We start from the raw sequence: 23,238 nt of genomic DNA on the forward strand, positions 1-23,238 counted from the left end.
GTGGCATATCTTACTCGGCTATACTATAGACGGGTAAGGGGTGTCACATGAAATACATGAGATGATTATGAGATTTTATTTTGAAAATATTGTTGAATTTCAAACAGGTGAATAGTGAAATACACCAAATGATAATAGAAACAGGAAAAACTCCGCTAGTTTCTCCATAGAAAGATAATTGATATTAAAATATAACGAGAACAAAATTTTTAAAGGAATAAAGTAAGATAAAATAGGGTGCTCCGGCACCGAGTGTGACATGTCTTGCTCGGCTACACTGTAGTCGGGTAAGGGGTGTCACAAGGGCAATGAAATTTTTTGATGTTATTTTATATCTCACTACTAATGCTCGACATGGTTATTACCAGTCCCTCATTTGTTGAAGAGATACTGAAGTTAGTTTTGTTTTCACTATCATGGTACGTGCACATTGATGATATGATATTCCTCATCTAAGAGGTTAGATCTTTGTTGGAGATGGCCCTTTCAAAAATTTATTTGTTATGGTGTATTGGATGGAATGTGCACGATTCGATCTCCCCTACCATAGGGAGTGAGAATCACTTCGAAGATGTCCCTTACGGATTAGTCTTGCATTAATTCAGTGAGAATAAGAATGGATTTGAAAGCGAGCAATCGTGTTTTCCAAGTGATATCTTATGCATAAATGATTTAAAAGAGATTATTTATTTAGTTGGTTTATGTTTTGTTATGCTTTTCCCTATTTAGTGAAATTTAATATTTATTTCCATAAATTGATAGGAATATTTCAAATGTCCATTTATGATTTGGTAAATTATAATTATTAATCAATGTCATCTAAACAAATGATTTACATTATTGGAAGCATTGATTTTGATTTTATGAATTATGATGAGATTAAATATTTCTAAATTCTTTGCTAAGATTTTGTCAATGTATAGAATATTACATTTTAAATTATAGTTGTGCAATACCGAGTTCACAGTTCAGCGATAGTTTTGTATGCTGTCGCAAGTGAAAGGAAGGACAAAGCAGCTGAGTGAAATCACTTGAAACTGTGACTTGAAGACAACCTGGGATAAATTTTGAGTATATTGTAGGTATGCCTCTAGACATTAGATTTTGATGTAATTATATAATTATTTGTATGTAAGAATGTTGAGCAGTTGTATAAAAGTTGGTATTGTCATTTTGGTCAAATGCAAAATTTTTGTAATATAATTTTTTTTAATATTTTTTTTTATAAATACAGTAGTTAAATTTCATTTAGAATTCTATAAATATTAAGTTTGCTTGACATTGAGTTGATTGAGATTAAATGGTGTTGAGAAAAATTGGAGTTATGGATTTATTACATATTGGAAGTGTTTTTCTGCAGGTATTGAAGAACTGTTTTATAAATTTTTAGCTGGTACTCTGCCGAAATTTTTGTAAAATTTTTACAGGTTAAATTAATTTTAGATAAAGTTTATAGCATCACGCTAAATTTGAAAATGCATTTGTTTTGTCAAAATCCCTTGTAGTATATTTAATAGGTTATCGGTAGGCGAAGTTTGATAATTTATTAGGTATACTACGAGATCATGTCATACCTTACAGAGGGATAGGGTGTGACAACGAAGGCATAGATAGACAGGAGTCACCACCCGGGTAATAATTGGGACATATTCAGTATTTCTTCCGAGGGTTATGGATAGCAACTTACTCCTTGTAGAGTTTCCACAACCGTCATTACCATAGCCCAATGTCTAGGTTATGGATAGCAACTTACTCCTTGTAGAGTTTCCACAACCGTCATTACCATAGCCCAATGTCTAGGTTAGGGATAGTGGGTGCGTAAGGGGAAGGTGTTAGGCATCCCTTACGCCTGGTCTAACCTCGTTAATTCGAGTGTTAGTCCTTTACTAATGTTTATAGAAGTCTTGTTTATTATTCATTTATTAAACTTTATCCTAAAAATACAATTCTAATCCTACACACACAAGTAATTCACAAAAAGGTTATTGTTTACAAATAATTTTTATGCACAAGTAATTCCTATCTATAGGGTTGCTAATTATTTAAATGATATTTAGCATATGACTAAAATTAATTTATTATTGATAATTTAATTTACAAAAAAATTCAATTTCAAATAACCCTAAGTTTCTATTTTACCTAATTAATTAATTTTTCATCATCGGGTTTCCCACAGCCTCAATGCACATACTCATCACAAAATAAGGGTCTACAGTTTGCCCTCTACTTTGGTGAAAGTTGAAATCAATGCGAAAGCATTGCTCAAGTTTCGTCAAAGTGAAACTCAATCTTGTAATAACTATGAAGCATTGGCTATAAGGATCGAGTACATCTTGCTCGGTAGACATACTCTATGTTATGAGACTAGCTACGGTCTCATAACTGTGATAATAGTGTCATGTGAAAATCGAGTGCATCTTGCTCTGTCGATACACTCTGCGTCATGAGACTAGCTATGGTCTCATGACAATGGCAACTGTGTGATTGGAAATGTTGTGGATTGGTATTTAGGACTGTGGTCCTAAACTACCTACGTATCCCCCTCGCTATCTTGAGGAAGAATCAGACCCACTCATAGTTCGATACTTGAAACTGTGGTGATGCATGTTCTTCTTTGCCTTACACACCTATAGGTGACATGTCGATGCGTGTTCTTCTACGCCTTACACAACTATGCCATATGCCCTAAACAACGTCTAAGGGCTTACCAAAAAACATCTGTCATGAAATGTTATGGGTTCGTATTTAGGACCACGGTCTTAAACTACATACGTATCCCCCTCGCTATCTTAAGGAAGAATCAGACCTCCTCGTAGTTCGACACTGAAAACTGTGGTGATGCATGTTCTTTTACTCCTTACATACCTACAGGTGACATGTTGATGCGTGTTTTTCTACACCTTACACAACTATGCCATATACCCTAAACAACATCTAAGGACTTATCAAAAAACATCTGTAATGAAATGTTGTGAGTTCGTATTTAGAACCGTGGTCCTAAACTACCTATGTATCTCCCACACTATCCTGAGAAAGAATCAGACCCCCTCATAGTTCGACATTTGAAACTATGGTGATGCATGTTCTTCTATGCCTTACACACCTATAGGTGACATGTTGATGTATGTTCTTCTATGTCTTACACAACTATGTCATGTGCCCTATCTCATGATTTGAAAAAAATTGGAATGACTGGGTCTCAAAACTCTCTTTGATTTTTGTGCTTCTTGTATGTTACTTCCTATTATGGGCATGCTAATTTTACTGAAGATTCTGAAAAAACTTAGTCCTCTGAGGGACCTCTTTTTGCAAAAACTTTTTGGTAACTTCAAAATTTTTGATGAAAACTGTTCACTAAAATAACTTCCTTAAGGTCACAATACAAATTTTCTCTAATTTTTCTTTTTCTTCTCTCCCCATGGTTTATTATTCTAAAGTTATTTCAAAATCTTGTTCTGCCTTGACTCATTTTCTTCCATAAACTCCATTCTTTGTGCCCTAACTTTTGCCTGAAATGCTCTTTCGAGTTTTTATTTAAGACTTGCTCTAACTTTTGCCTAAGTGGCCCTTTTGGGTTTTCCACTTAGTGAACTCTCTCTCTCTCTCTCTTTATCTTTGTCTTTTTCCTCTTTATTTATTTATTTATTTTTTAAACTAGACAATCACCAGGGCATTCATATTAAGCACCTATTCTGTCATGCTCAAAAGACATAGGTTAAATCAAAATAATGTAGTTTAATCACTTAATCATTTAATGTATCCCTCAAGATACAAAATTCACAATCATAATTAAATAAAACCTATTCCTGGTTAATGCAATAAAAACTTCTTTATTTATTCCGGTACACCATTACTCCCTCTTACATTTAGTTTTGCCAAATTTTTAACCTTCCAAAGTTAGAAATAAGCTTTATAATGTCACAACCCAAAATTCTGAACCGTGACCGGTGCATAATTTAAGTATTCTTAAATCATGCAAGCCTTATCAGAGTATCTTGAATGATTATATTGTCACTTACTAATCCCAAAAATAGACAAAATCCAAATAAACAAAATGCTGAATAAACATCATAAATATCCCATAGGTAAACTGCGGAGTCTCTACAGATTTCAATAAAAACTTAAACTATTCAATAAACTAAACTAATTATTAGCCCGAGAAAATATGAATTCGAGCATACCATGAGAACAAAGCAAAGTTGTCCCTCTCTAGAAAATGGACTGAATATTTGGATCAGCTGCAGAATTCTCTTGATCCAAAGCAGATATGAGAAAACGTGGTTTGAGCTAGATGCTCAGTGAATGATAATTATAGCACACAACGGAATAGGAACAGGCAGACGCTTGAATAATTTCACAATAAATTTTCTATTCAATAAAATCATGCTCATGCTGTCAAAATCATTAATAAAATAACTTTATAAAACATATATATAAAAGAAATTCATTCAATAAAAATTTTATGGTACAGTGCACCAGGGTGATGATACCCCACATCACCAAAGGCCAGATGGTAAGCGCGCTACCAGATATTAAATACCTTCCTCCTCCTTCACAGATATCAATGTATATGATACTAATGCAAACCATAAACTGCAATGATGCATGACTCGATAATGCAACCTAATACCGTGATAGTCCACACGGCGGGGCCAGATAACAGAAACAAATACTGGGCACAGGTGATGGGTCCCAACCGCAAGTGCACGAGTCGTTCAAATAGTATAGAAACAGATATCGTTCTCACGAGGAGTTGTGTTAATGATTGAATTTTTGATGTAAAATAAAATATGTTAAAATTGTATTTTAATCAAATTAATAAAAGAAATTTAGGAATTTGAAGCATAAGGTATGAAAATGCAAAACTAAATTCAAACAATGACTAATTTAATAATTCACAAAATAAAAAAATTGATAATAATGAAAATTAATAAAATGAGATTAAACTAAACACTCAAAAGTAAAATTCCAAGCAATAATTAATGAAAGACGATTCTGGAGTTAAGGGTTCATATTTAAGTCATTTTGGGATTTTCCCTAGCTAGCCCAACCCATGAAATTTATGGGTTTAAAGGAGATTAATTCTAAAATTGTAACACCCCGTTTGCATAGCCTGGTAGATTTCACTATTCCGGTGACCGGGGTCGGTCCGAATAATTAAGGGGATTAGAACCACACTTAAGACAATTAGAAAAGCCATAAACACAAATAATTAGTAATGTTCAATTAGTTAAGTATAAACAAGAAAAATAGAACATAAGAAGTTAAACGAGCCGAGAGTCACAGCGATGGGTGACCTCCTCGAGAAACATTTGAAGTCATTTTAAACTCAAATTTCGAACCGTAAAAAGTGACGCTGCGGTCCTTAGGACCCTTATGAACACAGTGGAAAAGAGAAAATCACGAAAAAGAACTGTTAAGTCAGTCAAATAATTAGGTCAGGGAACCGAAAGAAATATGGAATTATTTACAAACCGGGATGAACTGGCGAGGGGCAATTTGGTCAATTGACCCCGAGAGCTGACTCCTGACCTAACTGTCAAATAAAATCGGAGAAAAGAAAATTTTGAAATCGAGAATTAAATTAAAGAACTAATAGAAAAATAAAAAAAAAAAGAAAAAAAAAAGAAGATGAAAAAGTCAAAGGTGATGACATCATGCATGATGTCATAAAGAAATTAATTAAATTATTTAGTAATTAGGATTTTTGGTCTTCTAAAAGGGATAAAGATTAAAGAAAAGAAAAGAAAAAAAAAATTTTAGAAAGCCTTTCCTCTTCCCAAGTTGCCGCCCCACCTTCTCCATGAGCCCTCCATGGGAACTTCACCATTAAAGCTTGCTTCAACCTTTTAAACACCCATTTGATCTTACCTTACCCAAATTCACCCATAAAAACTTATTTTAGTTACTTAAAAAGGAGATTGATCATCAAAGAAAGAAGAAAAGAGGAGAGAAAATAGAGAATTCAAATTCAAGTGAGGTAAGCACATCCATTTGTAAATTTGAACTTTAGTAGTTGTGTTTATAGCTTGATTTACTTGTAAATAAACTTAAAATTAAAAAAAATTATATGGGGAGGAACAAACTGAAATTTCAGCCTGTTGAAGAAGGGACATCAATTGTATGGCTTGAGGGTTTTGAATGAGTTAAGAAACCTTACTTAGTTGAATGATTAGCATTAAAACCATTAAATGTAGTTAAGTGCATGAGATGAATGAGTTAGGGTTTGAATGTTAGGTTTTGTGAACCAAATTTTGGAGAAATGCTTAAATGATGACTTTAGTCTATTATGAGATGAAAAATGGTCAATAATGACTAAAAGAGATGTGTGGAAATTGTGAGAATAAAAGTTAAATTCGTAGGGCAAATGGTCATGCTGCTGGCAGCATGACCAAGCCAACTTTGAAGGACCAAAATGGAAATTTTACAAGTCCAATTGATATGCCAGCAATTGGGGATGAAAATAGACATAAAATAGCACAATTTTCATTAAGGAACCATGGCCAAAAATTGACCAAAACTTAGTGAACCAATTGACCAAAGTAAAATGAGAGCAGTCACACCGCATAAAGCGACCAAATGAGCGATGGTGAAATGAGAAGCGGTCACATCGCATAAACCCACCAAATAAACAGTAATTGTTCATTTGGTCATAACTCGAGCTAGGAAGGTCAAAATGACCTGAAATTTTACCTGTAATTAGATAAGATATAGATCTAAAACTTTTATGAAGAACACCAACCCAAATTATGCCATTAACCTAATCAAATGATTGAGAAAAGTTGAGTTACTGAACCTGCAAAACTGCAGATTTCCATTTAAACAGTAAAGTTCCAATGGCTATAACTCTCTCTAGAAAACTCCGATTTAGGCTATTCTTGAACCGATGGAAACCTAAGACATAGTAGAACATTTCGTATGAAGGAAATTAGGCCAAATTATGGACTTAACTTGGTCAAATTATTGAATAAAGTTGGATAAAAAATCTGCCAGAACCTAAATTGCAGCATGAGCGATTGCGTGAAGCGAATTGTATTTTGGCCATAACTTCAGTTACAAAACTCCAATTGGGGTGATCCAAAAATGAGAATACACTTAAGACAATAAGGAACATTTTCTATGAAGGAAGTTTTGCCAAATTCTAACAGTAAAAGGGCCAATGAAACAGTGCAACTTAGGACTCCAAAACCGAAAATTTACAATTTTGCCTAAAAGACCTAAGTTTTGAGAAAATGACCAAAACCAACAAGTTTAGTGACTAAAATGTGGAAGGTAGGTGAATTTGGAATTCCCATACCTATTAAGCCTTAGAAAGTCAACTATTTGACTTGAATAGTGTAGTGAATAGTAACCCGAAACACAAAAATTTCGAGAACGTCGAATTTAACACGTTAGAACTAGGTAAATGTGAAGCTAAATTTATTTTGGATTTGTGTTAAGTCTAGTACTGAAACATTGTAAAATTGTGTGTTTCAGTTAAAAAGAATATCGGGAAGGAACCCGAGGAACCGAGTCGAGGCTAAGGGACGACTCGCTTGAGGTTTGTGCACAACATCTCCATGCTTTAAAATTCATTGATAAAGTGAATGAAATATGTATTTTGCTTGTGCTTTTGAATTGTTGAAAGTTTAATTGTGACATTATTTATGATGTTTTGATTTAAACTGTGAAAGTTATTGTGTATATTTGAAATGACAATGTTTAGCAAATTGTTAAGATAAGTTTTGAAACCACAGTATCATGATCATATATTTGAACACCTCACTAGCACGACTAGTGGGGGTAATTAGTTTCGAATTTTGATTCCTTCTCTGGAGAAGTGTTGAGGTGTGCTAGTAGAAGAGGATGTGAATGGATATCCATATATTTGAGCTAGCTAGCCTTGTGATGTGATTTCTCTTTAGCCTCTGGCTATTGAGATTCTATTTATTTCGAATGGCATGATTTAACTGTGGGTTTTATGAATGTGTTTTGATACTTCGAAATGAACGTGGTTTGCATTAAAATCTCATAATTCATGTTTTGTGTTTAATGCTCATGTTTAGTCAAATTTTTGAATAAATATGATTTTATTTTTGCATAAAGATTATTTTAGTATGTTGTGCACTACTGAGTCCTAGTACTCAGCGATAGCTTTTATTGTTATCGCAGATACAGAGACTAGAGGAGCAGCAGACTGAGCTGCTAAAGATTGAGGATCATTCGGCCTAAAGTCTTCGGGTATAATTTATACCCTAATTGTAAATATTTCTTTTGATCTATGTATTGCATATAAATGTATGGACATGTAAATGGGTCTTGAGCAGCTTGTACAAAAATTTGTATGAAGTTTGTAATAAAGTTTAGTTTGTGTTTCTTTTGATATAAATTTGTAAGGATGTGTATAAATTGTTTTGTCTTTAATGAAATATGAGTACAACTATTTTATTTAATTTAAATGAAATGTATTGCTAGGATGCTGAGGATTATTGAATTTTGAACTTGAGAAATTTATTGAAATGATTGTGAAATTGATTGAGATTGAGTATGAAATTGAAGCAGTTGTTGAGAAAATTTTTTAGAAGTGCTTTTTTACAGGTATTTGAAGAACTGTTTTCTCAAAATACAGAGAGAACTCTGTCAAAATTTTTATAAAATTTGCGAAAAAATAAAATGGACTAAAAATATTAACTAGCTTTCAACTTAATTACATGTTTAAAATACTTATTAGAAATGCTCACCACTTATCAAAAATAAGAAAATTGTTTTAAAATCCCTTGTAGGGTGCTTAGTGAGTTATCGGTAGGTGAAGTTCGGTAATTCATTAAGTATTCTACGGGATCATGTTATGCCTTACAGATGGGTAAGGTGTGACAAAAATCCTTTGAAAACTCTTTCGAGTGAGACAAAGAGTGCCTTAATTAACTTAATCCTACTTTCGTGGAGTTAAAATTAACCAAGACCCATTAGGTTCTTTAATCAATCTATTAAAACTCTCTTAACCCTTAGTCTATTTTTAGATCTAAGTTAATTAAGTCAAATTGGGACTAACCCAGTTCAAATCCACAAAAATAACTAAAATATTACATCCCTTACTCCAGAATCAAAGAAAACTACTCACAATCTATGTTTAACACAAGAAATTCTAAGTAAAAGAGGAAATAAGTCGTGAAAATAAACTAAAACTAAAGAAACCCGATACAAGAAAGGTAGGAAATGTGCAATAAAGGAAAGAAAACTCCAAATCTGTTTGGAAATGGTGGGAGCGATGTTTTTGACTCTTCAGCTGCTGCCCCTTTCTTTTCCTTTTTCTTCCTCCCTTTCTAAAATGGGATAAGGGCCTATTTATATATATTTTTTCTGACAAGGAACCCTAAAATGGTGTGTTTGAGGTGTGATTTTCTGAGGGAATCTTTTGCCAGCTCATTATGAAGTCTTTGTGGGACTGCATAAGTGGACTGCACAAGTTATGCAGTCCCTTATGCAGTTTTCGACTGGTTTCTGGCTCTCTTATGCGAAACTGCATGAGCAAGGTGCAAGACTGCATAAGTTATGCAGAATTCTGTGAGGTTGCATAAGGGAGGCACAAATCTGCATAAGTTATGCGGCAACTTATGCAGATTTTGGTAAGTAGTGGGGACAGTTTCTTCTCCTTATGCAGAATTGCATAACTTATGCGGCAAGTTATGCGCAATTTGGCCAATGCATATTTCAACTTTGAAACTTGTTTTTGACATATTTGGCTGTAGAAATCACTCCTCAATAGCAAAATTTCTTTTTAGTCTTTCAAAAACACCATTTTTCCTACAAAACAAAGTAAAATTACAAATTAATCCAAAAATTGGCAATCATGAAAAACTATCTAAATAACTAATGAAATTAGCTAAAAGTGACTAATAATCAAATAAAATGGCCATGAAATTAAACCTAAATGAGTATGCAAAATGTATGCATCAAATACCCCCAAACTCAAGCTTTTGCTTGTCCTCAAGCAAACTTTAAAATGTGATGTAATTTTTAGGGGTGCCTTATCCAAATGTCACTTACTTAGCCTACCTTGGGTCCTCTTTCCAAAGTTAACAACAATTTTCTCTTCTAGCTCAAACAACTTGGCATTCAAGGTTTCATCAAGCATGGCCATAGTTTCTTCCATCTTAAGTAGTACAGGTGAAATCCTTGCTAGTCTCTTCCCTTCCCTAACCTAAGTGACCTGATCAAAAGTCTCTTTGGTGTGTTTCGAGGCTATGTTTGCTCAAAAAAATAGGATTTAAGGGTTAACCTAAACATGCTATGTACTTGAATGCAATGCATGAATGGACCATTTTTTTTTAACCTTTACCTTTACAAAACCAAAACTAAACCACACCAATAGAATCAAAACTGAACCAAAACCAAACCATATAAATCGACTAAAATCAGACCAAAGACTGAATTAAAGCAAAAAAGAACATCTCCAGAACTGCCCCCTTATACCTTTAACTCTCACGTGCAGGGTAGGAAAAAAATTCTATCCTAGGCTACGGTACACTGGACACACCAACAGGAGGTAATCCAGGACAATCCTCCCCTCACAAACAAGGGATTTGTATCCTTAAAGTTTAACCATAAGTAAGCATCTTCTTGCTTAACACGGGTTTTGAAATGGACTTGGGCCTATACACACATTGGGTTTATGCATAGGCCTAGGTTAATCTCAACTACCACTAGAACTTATAGTTTGAACAGTGAGGTTATAAATCCAACACAAAAAAAATACACAGGGTACCCAGGGCTGAAATCTATAGCTCATGGGCTTCATCAGGTAGGAAAAGGGTCACCCATGTGAGAGCTTGTCCATTAAGCACAATGATTGGAGCTATGGCTCTTTTATATACTCGAAGGTACGGGTATGGGGTGCTAGTATTCACCAATTCATTATAGCTCGAGTGGAGCTATGGTTTCCTTGGCTAGTACTAGCGAGGCTAAAAAGGATAAGGGTGATTCGTGTGATAGTGTAGTACAATGCAAAAAGTTTAACAGAGGAATAATATTAGACTAATAGAAACATATTGGAGTAACTATCCATTTAGTCCCCAGTGGAGTTGCCAAACTGTGGGAGTAGGGGGGGTGTAAGGCATAATATCATCCACTAGAATTATATAAAATACACTTGGTAATGCCCAGAAAAGATGGTGGAGTCACAATGGTCTCACTTAAGTACCACCTTCTTAGACAATATTTCCTAGACATGCACTTCATACAATCCTAATAAAATCAAACCACTGGTAAGTACCATCTTTCCATAACACTATCACGGTACTAAGGATTTATGCCACGAAGGCATAGATAGACAAAAGTCACCACCCGAGTAATAACCGGGACATATTCAGTGTTTCTTTCGAGGGTCATGGATGGCAACTTGCTCCTTGCAGAGTTTCCACAACCGTCATTACCATAGCCCAATGTCTAGGTTTAGGATAGTGGGTATATAAGGAGAAGGTGTTAGGCACCCCTTACGCCTGGTCTAACCTCGTTAATTCGAGTGTCAATTCTCTACTAATGTTTCTAGAAATCTTGTTTATTATTCATTTATTAAATTTTATCCTAAAAATGCAATTCTAATTCTATACACGTAAGTAATTCACAAAAGAGTTGTTGTTTACAAATAATTTTCATGCACAAGTAATTCCTATCTATGGGTTTACTAATTATTTAAATGATATTTATCAGATGACTAAATTAATTTATTATTGAGAATTTAATTTACAAATAAATTCAATTTCAAATAACCCTAAGTTTCTATTTCACATAATTAATTAATTTTTTATCATCGAATTTCCCACAGCCTCAATGCACATACTCATCACAAAATAAAGGTATAAACTTTCATTTGATTTTTTCCCTTATTTTTTTTTTCACTTTCTTTTCATTTCACTCTTTATTCCTTTCCTTTCATTTTCTTCTTTCTTCCATTTTTTTTTCAATTTTTTCTCATTTTCTTCCTTTTATCTTTCATTTGATTTTTCCCTTATTTTGTTCATTTTCTTTTTCGTTTCACTCTTTATTCCTTTCTTTTCATTTTCTTCCTCATTGGCTTCATTCTATCTTTAATATTATTTTTTTTCATTAATACTTTTTTCCATCTTATTTTTCTTGCATTTTATTCTTTCTTCTATTTTATTTCATTTTCTTCCTTTTATCTTTCATTTGATTTTTTTCCTTATTTTTTTTGCCTTTTTTATTAATATTTTTGCATTTCAATTTCTTTGTTTTTTCATTTTTCTCTTATTATTTTTTTCTTTTTTTATTCACAACTCTTTCTCCCACTTTAATTTTTATTAGTAATTTATTTCTTAGTAATTTTTTATTATAATACACTTATGGTAGTTTTTTTGTTAATTTATTTTTATTTGTAAATTTTAATAATATTTTTATATTGTTTTAGTAATAATTTTATTTTTTAGTAATTTATCAATAAATGTTTTAGTAATTTATTCTTTAATATTTTTTATTCTAACATATTAGTGACAATTTTTATTTGTAAATTTTTTTAATAATTTTGTTTTAATATCTTAAAATTTATTTTTTTATAATATTAGCAATAATATTTATGTTGCATTTTTAGTAGTAATTTAATATTTAAAAAAAATACTTACTTTATAAAATGACTTAAAAACAAATAATTTAATTTCTTTTTTGATTTTTCAACATTATTAATTAGAAATGAAAAAAAAAATTCTAAACGTATTTTTTAATATTTTTTTATAGAAATGAAATTCTATTTCTTATTATAATTTTTCAATAATATATAAATTAGAATATTTTATTGATGCAATAAAAATAAATTTATTTAAAAATAGGCATAAATATTAAAAAAACTTTATGCACTTTTTCAATTTTATTTAAGATTTTAGTTTGATTAATTTTATTAAGATTATAAAATTATTGTTAGTATATTCTATTTACCTAAATTAGTCAAAATATAAATGAAATTCTAATAATTTTATTAATGTTTTTAATGAACAATATTTTTCAATTTATTATAGCTTAAGTAATTTCAAAATATAAAATTATTTTGTTTTTATTTTTAATAAGAATTTTGCATCTATTAATTAATACAAGCACAAATTTTTTGATTTAATTAAATAGTTAATTTTTTAATAATAATTTTATAATTTTGTGAATTAAATAGTTAATTTTTTATAATAATTTTATAAATATGTTAATGGTGCTTTTGTTTATCCCATTATTCTTCCTCTTATAAAATTTATAAACACTTAGAACATCGAAGAAAATGAATTAGCAGAAGTGAGGTTCAGTAATTAAGTTTTTTTTTATTGATTTGATTATATTAAGTTAAATAATTTTTAATAATTAATAATATTTATTGGATTAAAATTATAGAATTACAAAATTAAAAATCATGGTATAAGTAGAATTATTATTAAAATAATAATCAAATTTTAATTATGTTATATTATAGTAATATCAATATCAAAAATTAAAATTATTTCAAGATTTTACATGAATAAGTCGTTGCTAAAAATTGTTAGCATCTAAATCATACAGATATATTTTTTATGGTTGAAATTATTATCAACAAATATATTATTACTAAAAATTATTAGCAACAAATTAATATAAGTTAGTAACAAACACGCCACTAAAATGTATTATTAGCTCGAGGCAAAACTATATTGGAACTAGAGGGACCCATGGCCCTAAGTCCTAAAAATTCCCCTTAATTAAAAATTTATAAATAAATATAATTAAAATTACAATAATTTATTTAAAATTATAAAACACTTAACTATAATTTAAAATAATTTATTAAAATTACTATACTAGAATTTTTTTTTTATGTTTAGCTTATATTAATTGTATAGTTGTTATTTTCATTAATTTTTAGTAAATTTTAATTTATATTATAGACAATTTTAATTCATTTTATAAATTTTATCAATAAGATATTTATTCAAATAGTTTTATTTATAAAAAAATTAAAATTAACTTTTCATCATTATTTTTATATACTTTAAAATGGTTTCAATTAATTAATGATTATATTATTTTATAATTTTAATAAATTAATTTAATATAAATTATGTATGATATATAATTAACACATTTTTTTCTTAAATATGTATGTATATTTATATGTATAAATTTATTATTTTTATAGTTTTGTACTTAGCCCTCATAATTTGATATCACTGTATTAGTAACAGATTTATTTTTTATAAATAATATAAACCATAAAGGATAGTTTTAACAATCACAATTAAATATATGTGAATCATTTGATGCTTATGCGAAGCAAAACAAGTTCTCGACATATAAAAAAAGCAGCCGTTTAATCCTTCAAAAGTCGATCGGTAACGTCGTCCCATCTTTCCAAACGAGTCTGTGCTTTCTCAACCTGAAAAAATAATCCAAAATTCACCATGCTTTAGTTAATTGCCTATCTACATCCATCGGGCTTTTCTTTTCAACTGATAAAGCTAGCTATAGTATAATCTAAATTATATATATATTTCGCATTAAGCCTGTTTAGAAATTAAAATTTTATAAAAATTTAATTTTTTTAATTTAAAAAAATAAAAATAAATTTGACTACATAAAAATTGAATTGAATTCTTTTTTTGTAAGTAATTTTTTTTTTTTCAAATGAAGCTTTTAGGTTAATTAAATTTACCTCTTTATTCCAATCAGTACGAAATGTAGTCCATAACAAAATGAGAGTCTGTATGATAGTGCCTCCTAACATTCCAGACCATATTCCCTATATGTTTAAAAAGGAAATCAATAAATTAGAATTTTTCATATTAAAATTTGGGGATTGAATATTATTTGAGGTAGAGAAATTACCTTGGCTCCCATATCAAAAGTGAATCCAAGAACGCAACCTAGTGGTATACCAATGAAATAGTAACATCCCACGTTAACGTATGCGACAAAAGCTTGCCATCCGCACCCAACAGCCACCCCTTCAAAACAATTGCAGCCACAAAATCAATGTGAAGGATAAGAGAGAGATGTCTAACAACGAGTCTAAGAGCAAAAGGACAAGGACGAAGGTTAGCTAGCCATCTAGCTGTCGTGTATTGCTTTGAAATTCAACAAGGTATTTATTAATCATATGTACAAATTAAACCTTGTCTCTGTTGAAATGAATTTTGCTTCTCAACTATATATCACTATCTGTGAATGCTAAATTCAATCATATGAATATGACTTGACGTTCTTTTCTTGTCTACTAGTATGCCCTCGTATTGTTTTTCTGTCTCTTATTTTTCTTTTCTTTTTATTAAAATTAAGATTCCATTTTAAGTGGTCATTAACTCATTTATTGTTCACTTGGCCAGGTTTGAAATCGATATCTTAGAGTCTTGAAAGTGACTAAAGTACTACTCAATTACGGCTATTTGATAAAGTAGTCATAGATCATACGTTGTTATTATTTAGACTCGATATATTTTGAATATAATGCAGGAAAATAAGTGAATTTTATTGTATATATCTTATTTTTTATATTTATAATGGATTAGATAACAATTTCCTAAGAATTATATCCTTTGATTCTAGAAATTAACAGTTGAAGCATTACTAATGGAATTCACTATCCAAATCACAAGGACAACAACTTCCTTATAAATAAAGAGAATTATTGTTCTTGCTTAGGTAGGATGGTTTTAATGTTATTCTTATTATGCAGTATAAAGTGACTTTTTCATGAATAAAAAGAAAAGGAAAAACATATCTAGACCTCGTTTATTATGGAATGTGTAAATCTCACCTATTTAATATAGGATTTTTCTTATCCAGATTCGGTTAACTATGGATCTAAGATACAAGATGTATGATGAGATTCATATGTTTGTGTCTTGGATCGATGATAAACAAGATCTAGGTAAGAATTTCTTTTAATATAAGGATCCCATCGTACATAATGCATCTTGGATCCACAATAAATTAAGAATGGGCAAGAATTTCTCAAAAAGAAAACATCGTACAATAATGACCTGATAAAACAGTATCAAATTGGAAAGAAGGCTATTATTACCTGATAAAACAGGTTGGATTCCATTTAGTAAGATAGAAAGTGCAAGGAAAGGAGAGAGTTCTGCCACAGCTTTGGCTACTGTTGTACCACTAGTGAAGATGTAGCTCAAGTAATTGCGCAATAACAGCACAAGAATAGCGATGATCAAAGATATGAATGAGGAGCTTAAAGTCACTATCACAACAGCAAAAGATGCTGATTTGGGATGTCCAGCTCCTAGCTCATTGCTTACCCTCACACTGCTTTCACACATTCAAATGCTCATCATATGTATGAAAGACATTTACCATTAATGCTAATTAATTTAATTAAATGTTAAATGATTATTGTCAAGTTCAAATTCTTATTAGCATAATGGAATCACCATATAAACAAACAAACCTTGCAGCTGCATTGAAACCCACTGAAATCATGAACACCCACCCTGATATAGCCATGCTGTATTCAATTGAGTAGGGGACAGGAAGTGAATCATAACATGATTAGAATCCTTTTACTAAATTATTTTTGAAAAAAAAAAAATCTACCAAGAAAAAGCTATGCTTACCAGATGGAGAGGGAATCCAAGGCAATTTCAGCATTTTTCAGCAGCCCAGCAACCAAAACAATTATTTGGTAGTACCAAGTCTCAAGGCACAACATCACAGCCGATGCAGCAGACAACTTCAAGAAATCCCACAGGCCAGAGAAGGCTTGCCAAGTGAATCCAGTCCATGTTCGTTTGCACTTTGGACTAGCCAAAATGTATGCAAACTGTGCCACCACTATAATCCACCAGGACAAGCTCAAAACCAGTGAGGCACCTAACAATCCCCAACCAAATTTATAAATAGCAAGCCAACTTATTAAGAGATGCACCACCAGCGTTCCCGTTGATATGTATGCGCTAGGGAAAACAATGCTCTGAGCCTGTAAGAACTTTTGGATTGGAAAATTGGCAGCATAAGCAAATATCTGTGGAATAAGACCATAGACGAAAATCGCAGCCTCTGATGCAATTTCTTTTGATTCATCAAGAGCCAGCAAGATTTGCTTGGAGAAAATGTATATGAGAGTGACTGGTATCCCAGTTGCAGTGAGAAGAACCGTTGATCTCTGTAGATAAACACCTAGCATCTCATATTTATGTGCCCCATAGGCTTGGCCACATAGTGTCTCGACTGCACTTCCCATTCCAAGCTGCAAGCAGTTATACATATTATATATAAATAAAACTAATTTTTTTCTATGAAATCGAGCTATATATATATACCATGAGGCCATAGGCGAAAATTTGGATTCCTGTGTTGCCAAGAGAAGCAGCAGCAAGCTGAAGATTGCCAAGATGGCCACAGAAGATCTGAGTAGACATGGAAACTACATTATTGAGCAAGTAAGCCACAACTGAAGGCCCAGCTAAAAGAAATAGTGTTTTCAGCTCTAGCAAGACAGCTTTTTGGAGACGCTGAAAGTATGTGAATTCCATGTTAGATAATATTTCTTCAAGTTCAGAGCTCACTGGCTGCAACGAGGATTGTTTGCGAAGTAATATGGATTGATTGACCTCATCATTATCAGCCATGATCTCTCTAAATTCTCTCTTGCTCTCACTCTAAATTCTATAGGATTAATGTCATATAGGTAAAGTTGATAGCATGTATATAGAAAGAAAGTTATTACATTAGTTTATTGATAACCTCTTCACGTTTAACAAACAGTTCCTTCTGCGGTTGAATGATCACCTCTGATTTTAACATTGGTAGCTGGATGAATTTTTCGTCCACATGATGAGGGGATAACGCAACTCAAGCTACTTTGGTTTGACAGTTTGTTGTACATACGTAAAATTAAAACATATATAATTAAACAGAACTCGTAGTAATCTAAGTTGAGCATTTTGGAAGCTCTATAATTAAACAGAACACGCACTAAGTTCCTTCAAGTGCCTGTAGTCTCCATAATCATTTAAAGAGGGAGAGCTTGATTGTGCAAAATTTATCCCTGTTGATGCCATAGATCACACTTTTTGTATAAATTGACCTGCAAACCTGACATGTAAGAGAAGCAACTTAGCATAATTCGTCTTAGTTGGCTCATGTTCACTAGAGATTATTAAATACATTCAGTATTTTATTGTATCTAAAAAAGTATTATTTTTTAGTGTTCTTAGTATATCTAATAATTAGCCATGTTCATTGGTATTAATAATCTCACATGAGTTCATTGTGATTTTAAAAAACAGAATTAAACAGTTGGTATTAATTAATTACCTTTTAAAAATAGAGGACATACTAATCAATATTGATTAAGTAATTATTTAAAAAAAAAGTTTGATATTTAATGGTAAAGTTGTAAATAGCTAACTTTGGGAAGGTTAAAATCGTCACGGCGCGCTAGCCTCTCCAAAGTACTCATTTAATACTTTTGCCATTACACTGCAAATTCTTCCTATCTAAATTGCAAATTTTGCTAAGTCGTTTTGTTTATACGACAAATCGTTTGAGTTAATAATCCTTGAGATCCTTTTTGATTTTTGAACTTGTTTGCAGAATCAACGACCCGTAGTTTTACGAACGCGGTCAAACACACACACTGCATTTTGCAGAGCCCGTTCACCGCCACCTTCAACCAATTTTATCACTCCTCTGCAATTCCTCGCTGCTGTGCTTCTTTTATCGTCGGTACAACGGAGGAGAGGCCAGAATTTGTGAATGCCTCCAGCTTGCAATCAAAAGAAGCAGTTCTATCGGGGAAGATCCTCTGTTCAATCGGAATTCAATTTGGCTTGGGGTAAATTTCTTTATTTCTTTACTTAGTCTTCTTCTTCATTTGCAATTTTCTTTCCTTAAGGATTGCATTCATTTGATGTATGCTCTCATACTCTCAATTTGAATATTTGTGAAATTATTAGAGGAGTTCTATCGGATTAGATTTGTTGAATAAAGAGAATTTCATTCATACAGTTTTCTTCTTTGTGCATTTCTCTATTAAGGAAGAAATATAAACAAAAGTTGTTGGTTTTCAGGTGAATCATTTGATTATTAGATCCCTCCTTATTTTTATGTTATCTTTAATATTTTGGAATTTGGATTATTTGATTGGCTGAAATTGATTTTTTCTTTCTAATTATAGGTGGAGAAAATGGAAAACCAAATTGAAATAATGGGTGTTGATGTAAACTCCTCTTCTTATTTCCTTACTGTTGCTCCACATAATTGGATTGAAGAAGATGCAACTGGATCAGAGAATAGCTGCCATGGCATGCTGCTGCTACTCCCAAGGTAATCTGGTGACTGTGATTCTCTTATAACCTTTTTCTTTCCAATGTTTATTCTGTGTGTTTTGTGGCCCTAGCTTCTGTTATGGGCTTGTTATTGCATTAATGATCTCATCCAATCTTTTTTGTTGATGGTTTCCTTGGAAGTACATTCCTGGCATTGAATATGTTGGTTAACAATCACTTCTTCCTTGAATAAATATATATTGTATAACTGAGAATGTTCTGCAGTTTTTGTTCTATGCTTCTCCAACCAAAATATTCGCACATAATTCTCATCAAGGACATACGTAATACCATTCTCTTCTTTTCTGCTTATCTTCATAGGTAGTACCATTTCAGAAGGACATACGTAATACCATTTCAGCTTAGTATATGCCTTTGACATATACTAAGTCAACTCCTATTAGCGTTACGATCAGCCAATTTATAACTGCAAATGCCTTTATCCAATTTTTTTTTTCAAAGATAATAATTCATTATGGTGGGAAAAGAAGCTTGAGGCCTAGCACAACATAAGGGGTGCAACTAAAAATAGGGGCAGACCAAACACACCATCTAGTTTAGTCTAATCACAAAAAAGGGCTCTAACAGATTGCCCAAGCCAAAATCAAACCAAAAGAAAGGCCTAAGACCCAATCCAACCAAACCCTAATTGCAGCTTGACCCGACAATTGGATATGGACGTTTGAGAGATGACGTTGCTGCCCTCACCTCCAAACTGAACCTGAGTCGTCCCCGAGTAGGCAAAGGCAACCAGAGGAAGCACAAAGGAATCAAATAGCTAAGAAAAATGATTCTATCCAAAAATCGCCTCAAGAAGACTAGCAACCCAAAGGACCCTCAAGCATCAGAAAACCGAACTCATAACATGGTGGAGAGCATGTCACGATCCGATTTTACGGGCCAGACCGGCATTAGAACTTGGGTCGGCATAAAGCCTCCAAGATCCGTAGTAAGCCTTACCAATCTCAAATCTATAACTAAGGCTCAACATGCAAATAAAATAAAATAAAATAAAATAAATATTTTATATTTTTATTCGGGTCAATTCAACTCAATAATTATAAAAAACTAAAGTTAGAGGAGTTCAGCTCAACCCTGAAACCATCATTTATAAATTATTTAAATATCAAAAAAACCTTTATTTATTAATATCAAGAACTTAAATTAACACGGTTCCCAACAAGGTCCATACTATTGCTAACACATGCGGAGTTCTAAATAACAAATTTAGAAAATAATAATACAAATAAATAATTATTAATAAACCTGCGAGGAAGGAAGAGGTTATTTTGAAAAAGAACTCCTTCTGTAGCCTGGAAAAATAGGGTGAACAGGAGTGAGCGTTTGACTCATAGAGTAAGATATTGATTTTACATATAATTTCTATAACTATCTAAGTCAATTGCATCCTAAGAATGAAATGTATCATCTTCACACAATTCAAACAAATCAAGTCATAATCACACCAAAGGCAATCTGGAGCACTCACATACCTGTGTGCAAAATTCATAGTCACACATATATATATATAGGAGGTGATTCCCTATACAGCTCTCTTAGTTCCAACTTCTGCCAGCAAGATCAACTCAAAGCTGGACTTTCTCTTAATATCCAAATGTAGGGGCCAATGAGATCAACTCGAGCCGTGCCTACCCCGACTTATTCATAATAAGGATCTAGTCCCAGTGAGTCAAGCTCCAGCCACATTTACTGTCCTACCCATATCCATATACACACCACACACACCAAACTCACGCACATGACTCCAAATTGCCATAAAGCAACATAAACAACAAGTCATCAATTACATGTGCAACATAAGGCGTGCCTAATAATTAATTTTATATATATATATATTTGTGAGTGATGCGTGAGCATACCTTGAATATATAATAATATTGAAATTATGAATAAAATCAATATCTACTCACTGATTGACAAGGAGTTACTACGGTGGCTGAATGGAGAAGGATCGCTGACCCTGATCACCTAAATAAATTATATTATAATTTAATCAGTACTATTTCAAAATAAGACTCTAAAGAGACAAAAGACAGGCTAATTTATGCTGAAAATCTGGCAGAATTTCTCCTGCACTTAGGACGTACTCAACCTACAAGATAGTTCAAATAACACTTCTAAATCACAATTCCCACATCTACATCCCATCAACATCACATGGCCTTTCCTGAGCCCTCCAAACAGGTAATTCTCACAAAATTAAAAAATTACTTTTTAGTCTCTAAAACTATTATTCTACAAAAATCACTCAAACGAGCTTTAAAAATTATAAAATTTTGTCCTGCGGTCATTAACAAGGTTATAAGTTGCAACAAGAATCATAATTTTCTAATCACCTATGAATATTTTATGAATTTTATTCTAAATAAGGTATTAAGCAAAAATGAATAACTTGTACTTTGGGTTTACCTTTTACTAACAGGCTCTTCCAAAATTGATTCTAGTCATACTTACTGCCATAACTCTTGTCCTTGTACTTCTCAGTGACTTGTGACTATCACTCATACATATATCTTCCGGCTCTATCTCCTACTGTCGTTCTGTCACTTATTTTCATTCATGTTTCTTTATAAAGTGACCCTGTAGGTCATACTGAAAATGCTTACCTAACCCTTGATCGTAGACCCCATAACTTCTATCTTACCTTCTCTACTCAAGACCTAAGCCTATGTGCCATTTTCCACCATTCTTTTTGTTCGTCATGCCTATTTGAACCATTAAGTTTTCTTTTATTTAACTTGCTACTTATTAATTTACTCCTTTGCCTAATAGGACAGTTCAAGACACTATTGCACATCCTATAACCTTTGCGTGCTCTGGTTGCATTCCTCAACTAACTTTCCTCACATTATTAGAAGTTTAAATGGATCTTATTCCAGTGCTACCTACTCCATCTTGGGAATAGAAATAGACAAAGTTTTATCCATATCTTGCAACTCTGAACTCTATGTTTTGGCTCCTGACACTGCCCGAACTATGACTTGCTCCAAGTCCTATACTTCTAGATCCTGTATCTTGACAACTATCCTCACTCATGTAATCTCGTTCTGGGCTTTCGAAATTTGCTTTTTAGTTCATCCCATTCACCTTGCCCAAGATGGCACTTTATGTACTTTATATCTCACTTTTTTCTTCGTAATCTTTTCCTATTCTTGGCTATTCGGTTTGCTCTTTAATTCATCTCTTTTATCTTACCCAAAATAGAACTTTGATTACTTTATTCCTCAGCTCCATTCTTCTTCTTGACTTGACAGCTATGCTAGATAACTGTACCTTTTAGTGTCTCTGCTAGGTCATCTTCATCTTTGTATTGCTCAAAATTGATCTTTCGACCACTCTGATTAGCACTTCCACTGCCATTCGAATTTCTTTCTTGTTACATCTGAAACCAACTATCCAAATTTTCATTTCTATAACTCCTTTTATCTATTGACATTCTATGACTTATTCTCGTTGACTTGCAGTCATTGTCCTTTCCTCTGCTTAGCTACAACTACCCCCTAATACCTTAGGTAGGGAATCTATGGGATTTCCTTTTTCCCTTGCTTCTCAAAAGCTCTGCATCCATTATGATCTGATCTCTTATGATCCTTACAATGAAAATTGTACTCTCCCTAAGAGGGTACCTGAGCCGACTATTTCCTATCACACTATAGTCCCATTTAGGACATCATTCCATAGATCATTATATTAGTGATACTCTTCTGTCTCTCCTGAGAAAATATTATCATACTCTGCAGCATAACTGACTGCAAGAGAGGTACTATATCTATCGCATTACCACAATTATATAAGGCTATCTGCTCTTTTTTATATTGTAAATTTTCCTAGAATGCCACTTTACAGGTCTACTAGTCATTGTATTTATACTTATGTTATGTTATTGATTTAAATTTTAGAACTCCACATATGCTAGAAACATTTTATTGATTTG

General features: G+C 32.3%; 1 protein-coding gene and 1 long non-coding RNA gene across 2 annotated transcripts; one reads left to right on the plus strand and one right to left on the minus strand.

Moving 5' to 3' along the window:
- Positions 1-14,174: 14,174 nt before the first annotated feature.
- On the minus strand, positions 14,175-17,852 carry LOC110655825 (protein DETOXIFICATION 40). The gene is made up of 7 exons (XM_021812283.2): positions 17,274-17,852; positions 16,569-17,200; positions 16,403-16,459; positions 16,022-16,260; positions 14,827-14,945; positions 14,654-14,740; positions 14,175-14,377 (listed from the first exon to the last, which is right to left on the minus strand). Exons 1-7 carry the CDS (start codon positions 17,580-17,582, stop codon positions 14,312-14,314), a joined length of 1,509 nt encoding a protein of 502 aa, XP_021667975.1. The 5' UTR covers positions 17,583-17,852; the 3' UTR covers positions 14,175-14,311.
- A 591-nt stretch (positions 17,853-18,443) lies between these two features.
- Positions 18,444-19,519, plus strand: LOC110655824 (uncharacterized). Its single transcript, XR_002495028.2, has 2 exons — positions 18,444-18,790; positions 19,133-19,519. It is a non-coding gene; the product is annotated as an uncharacterized LOC110655824 (long non-coding RNA).
- The last annotated feature ends 3,719 nt before the right edge of the window (positions 19,520-23,238 follow it).

This window comes from Hevea brasiliensis, chromosome 11 (genome assembly GCF_030052815.1).
Source record: "Hevea brasiliensis isolate MT/VB/25A 57/8 chromosome 11, ASM3005281v1, whole genome shotgun sequence".
NCBI lineage: Eukaryota > Viridiplantae > Streptophyta > Magnoliopsida > Malpighiales > Euphorbiaceae > Hevea > Hevea brasiliensis.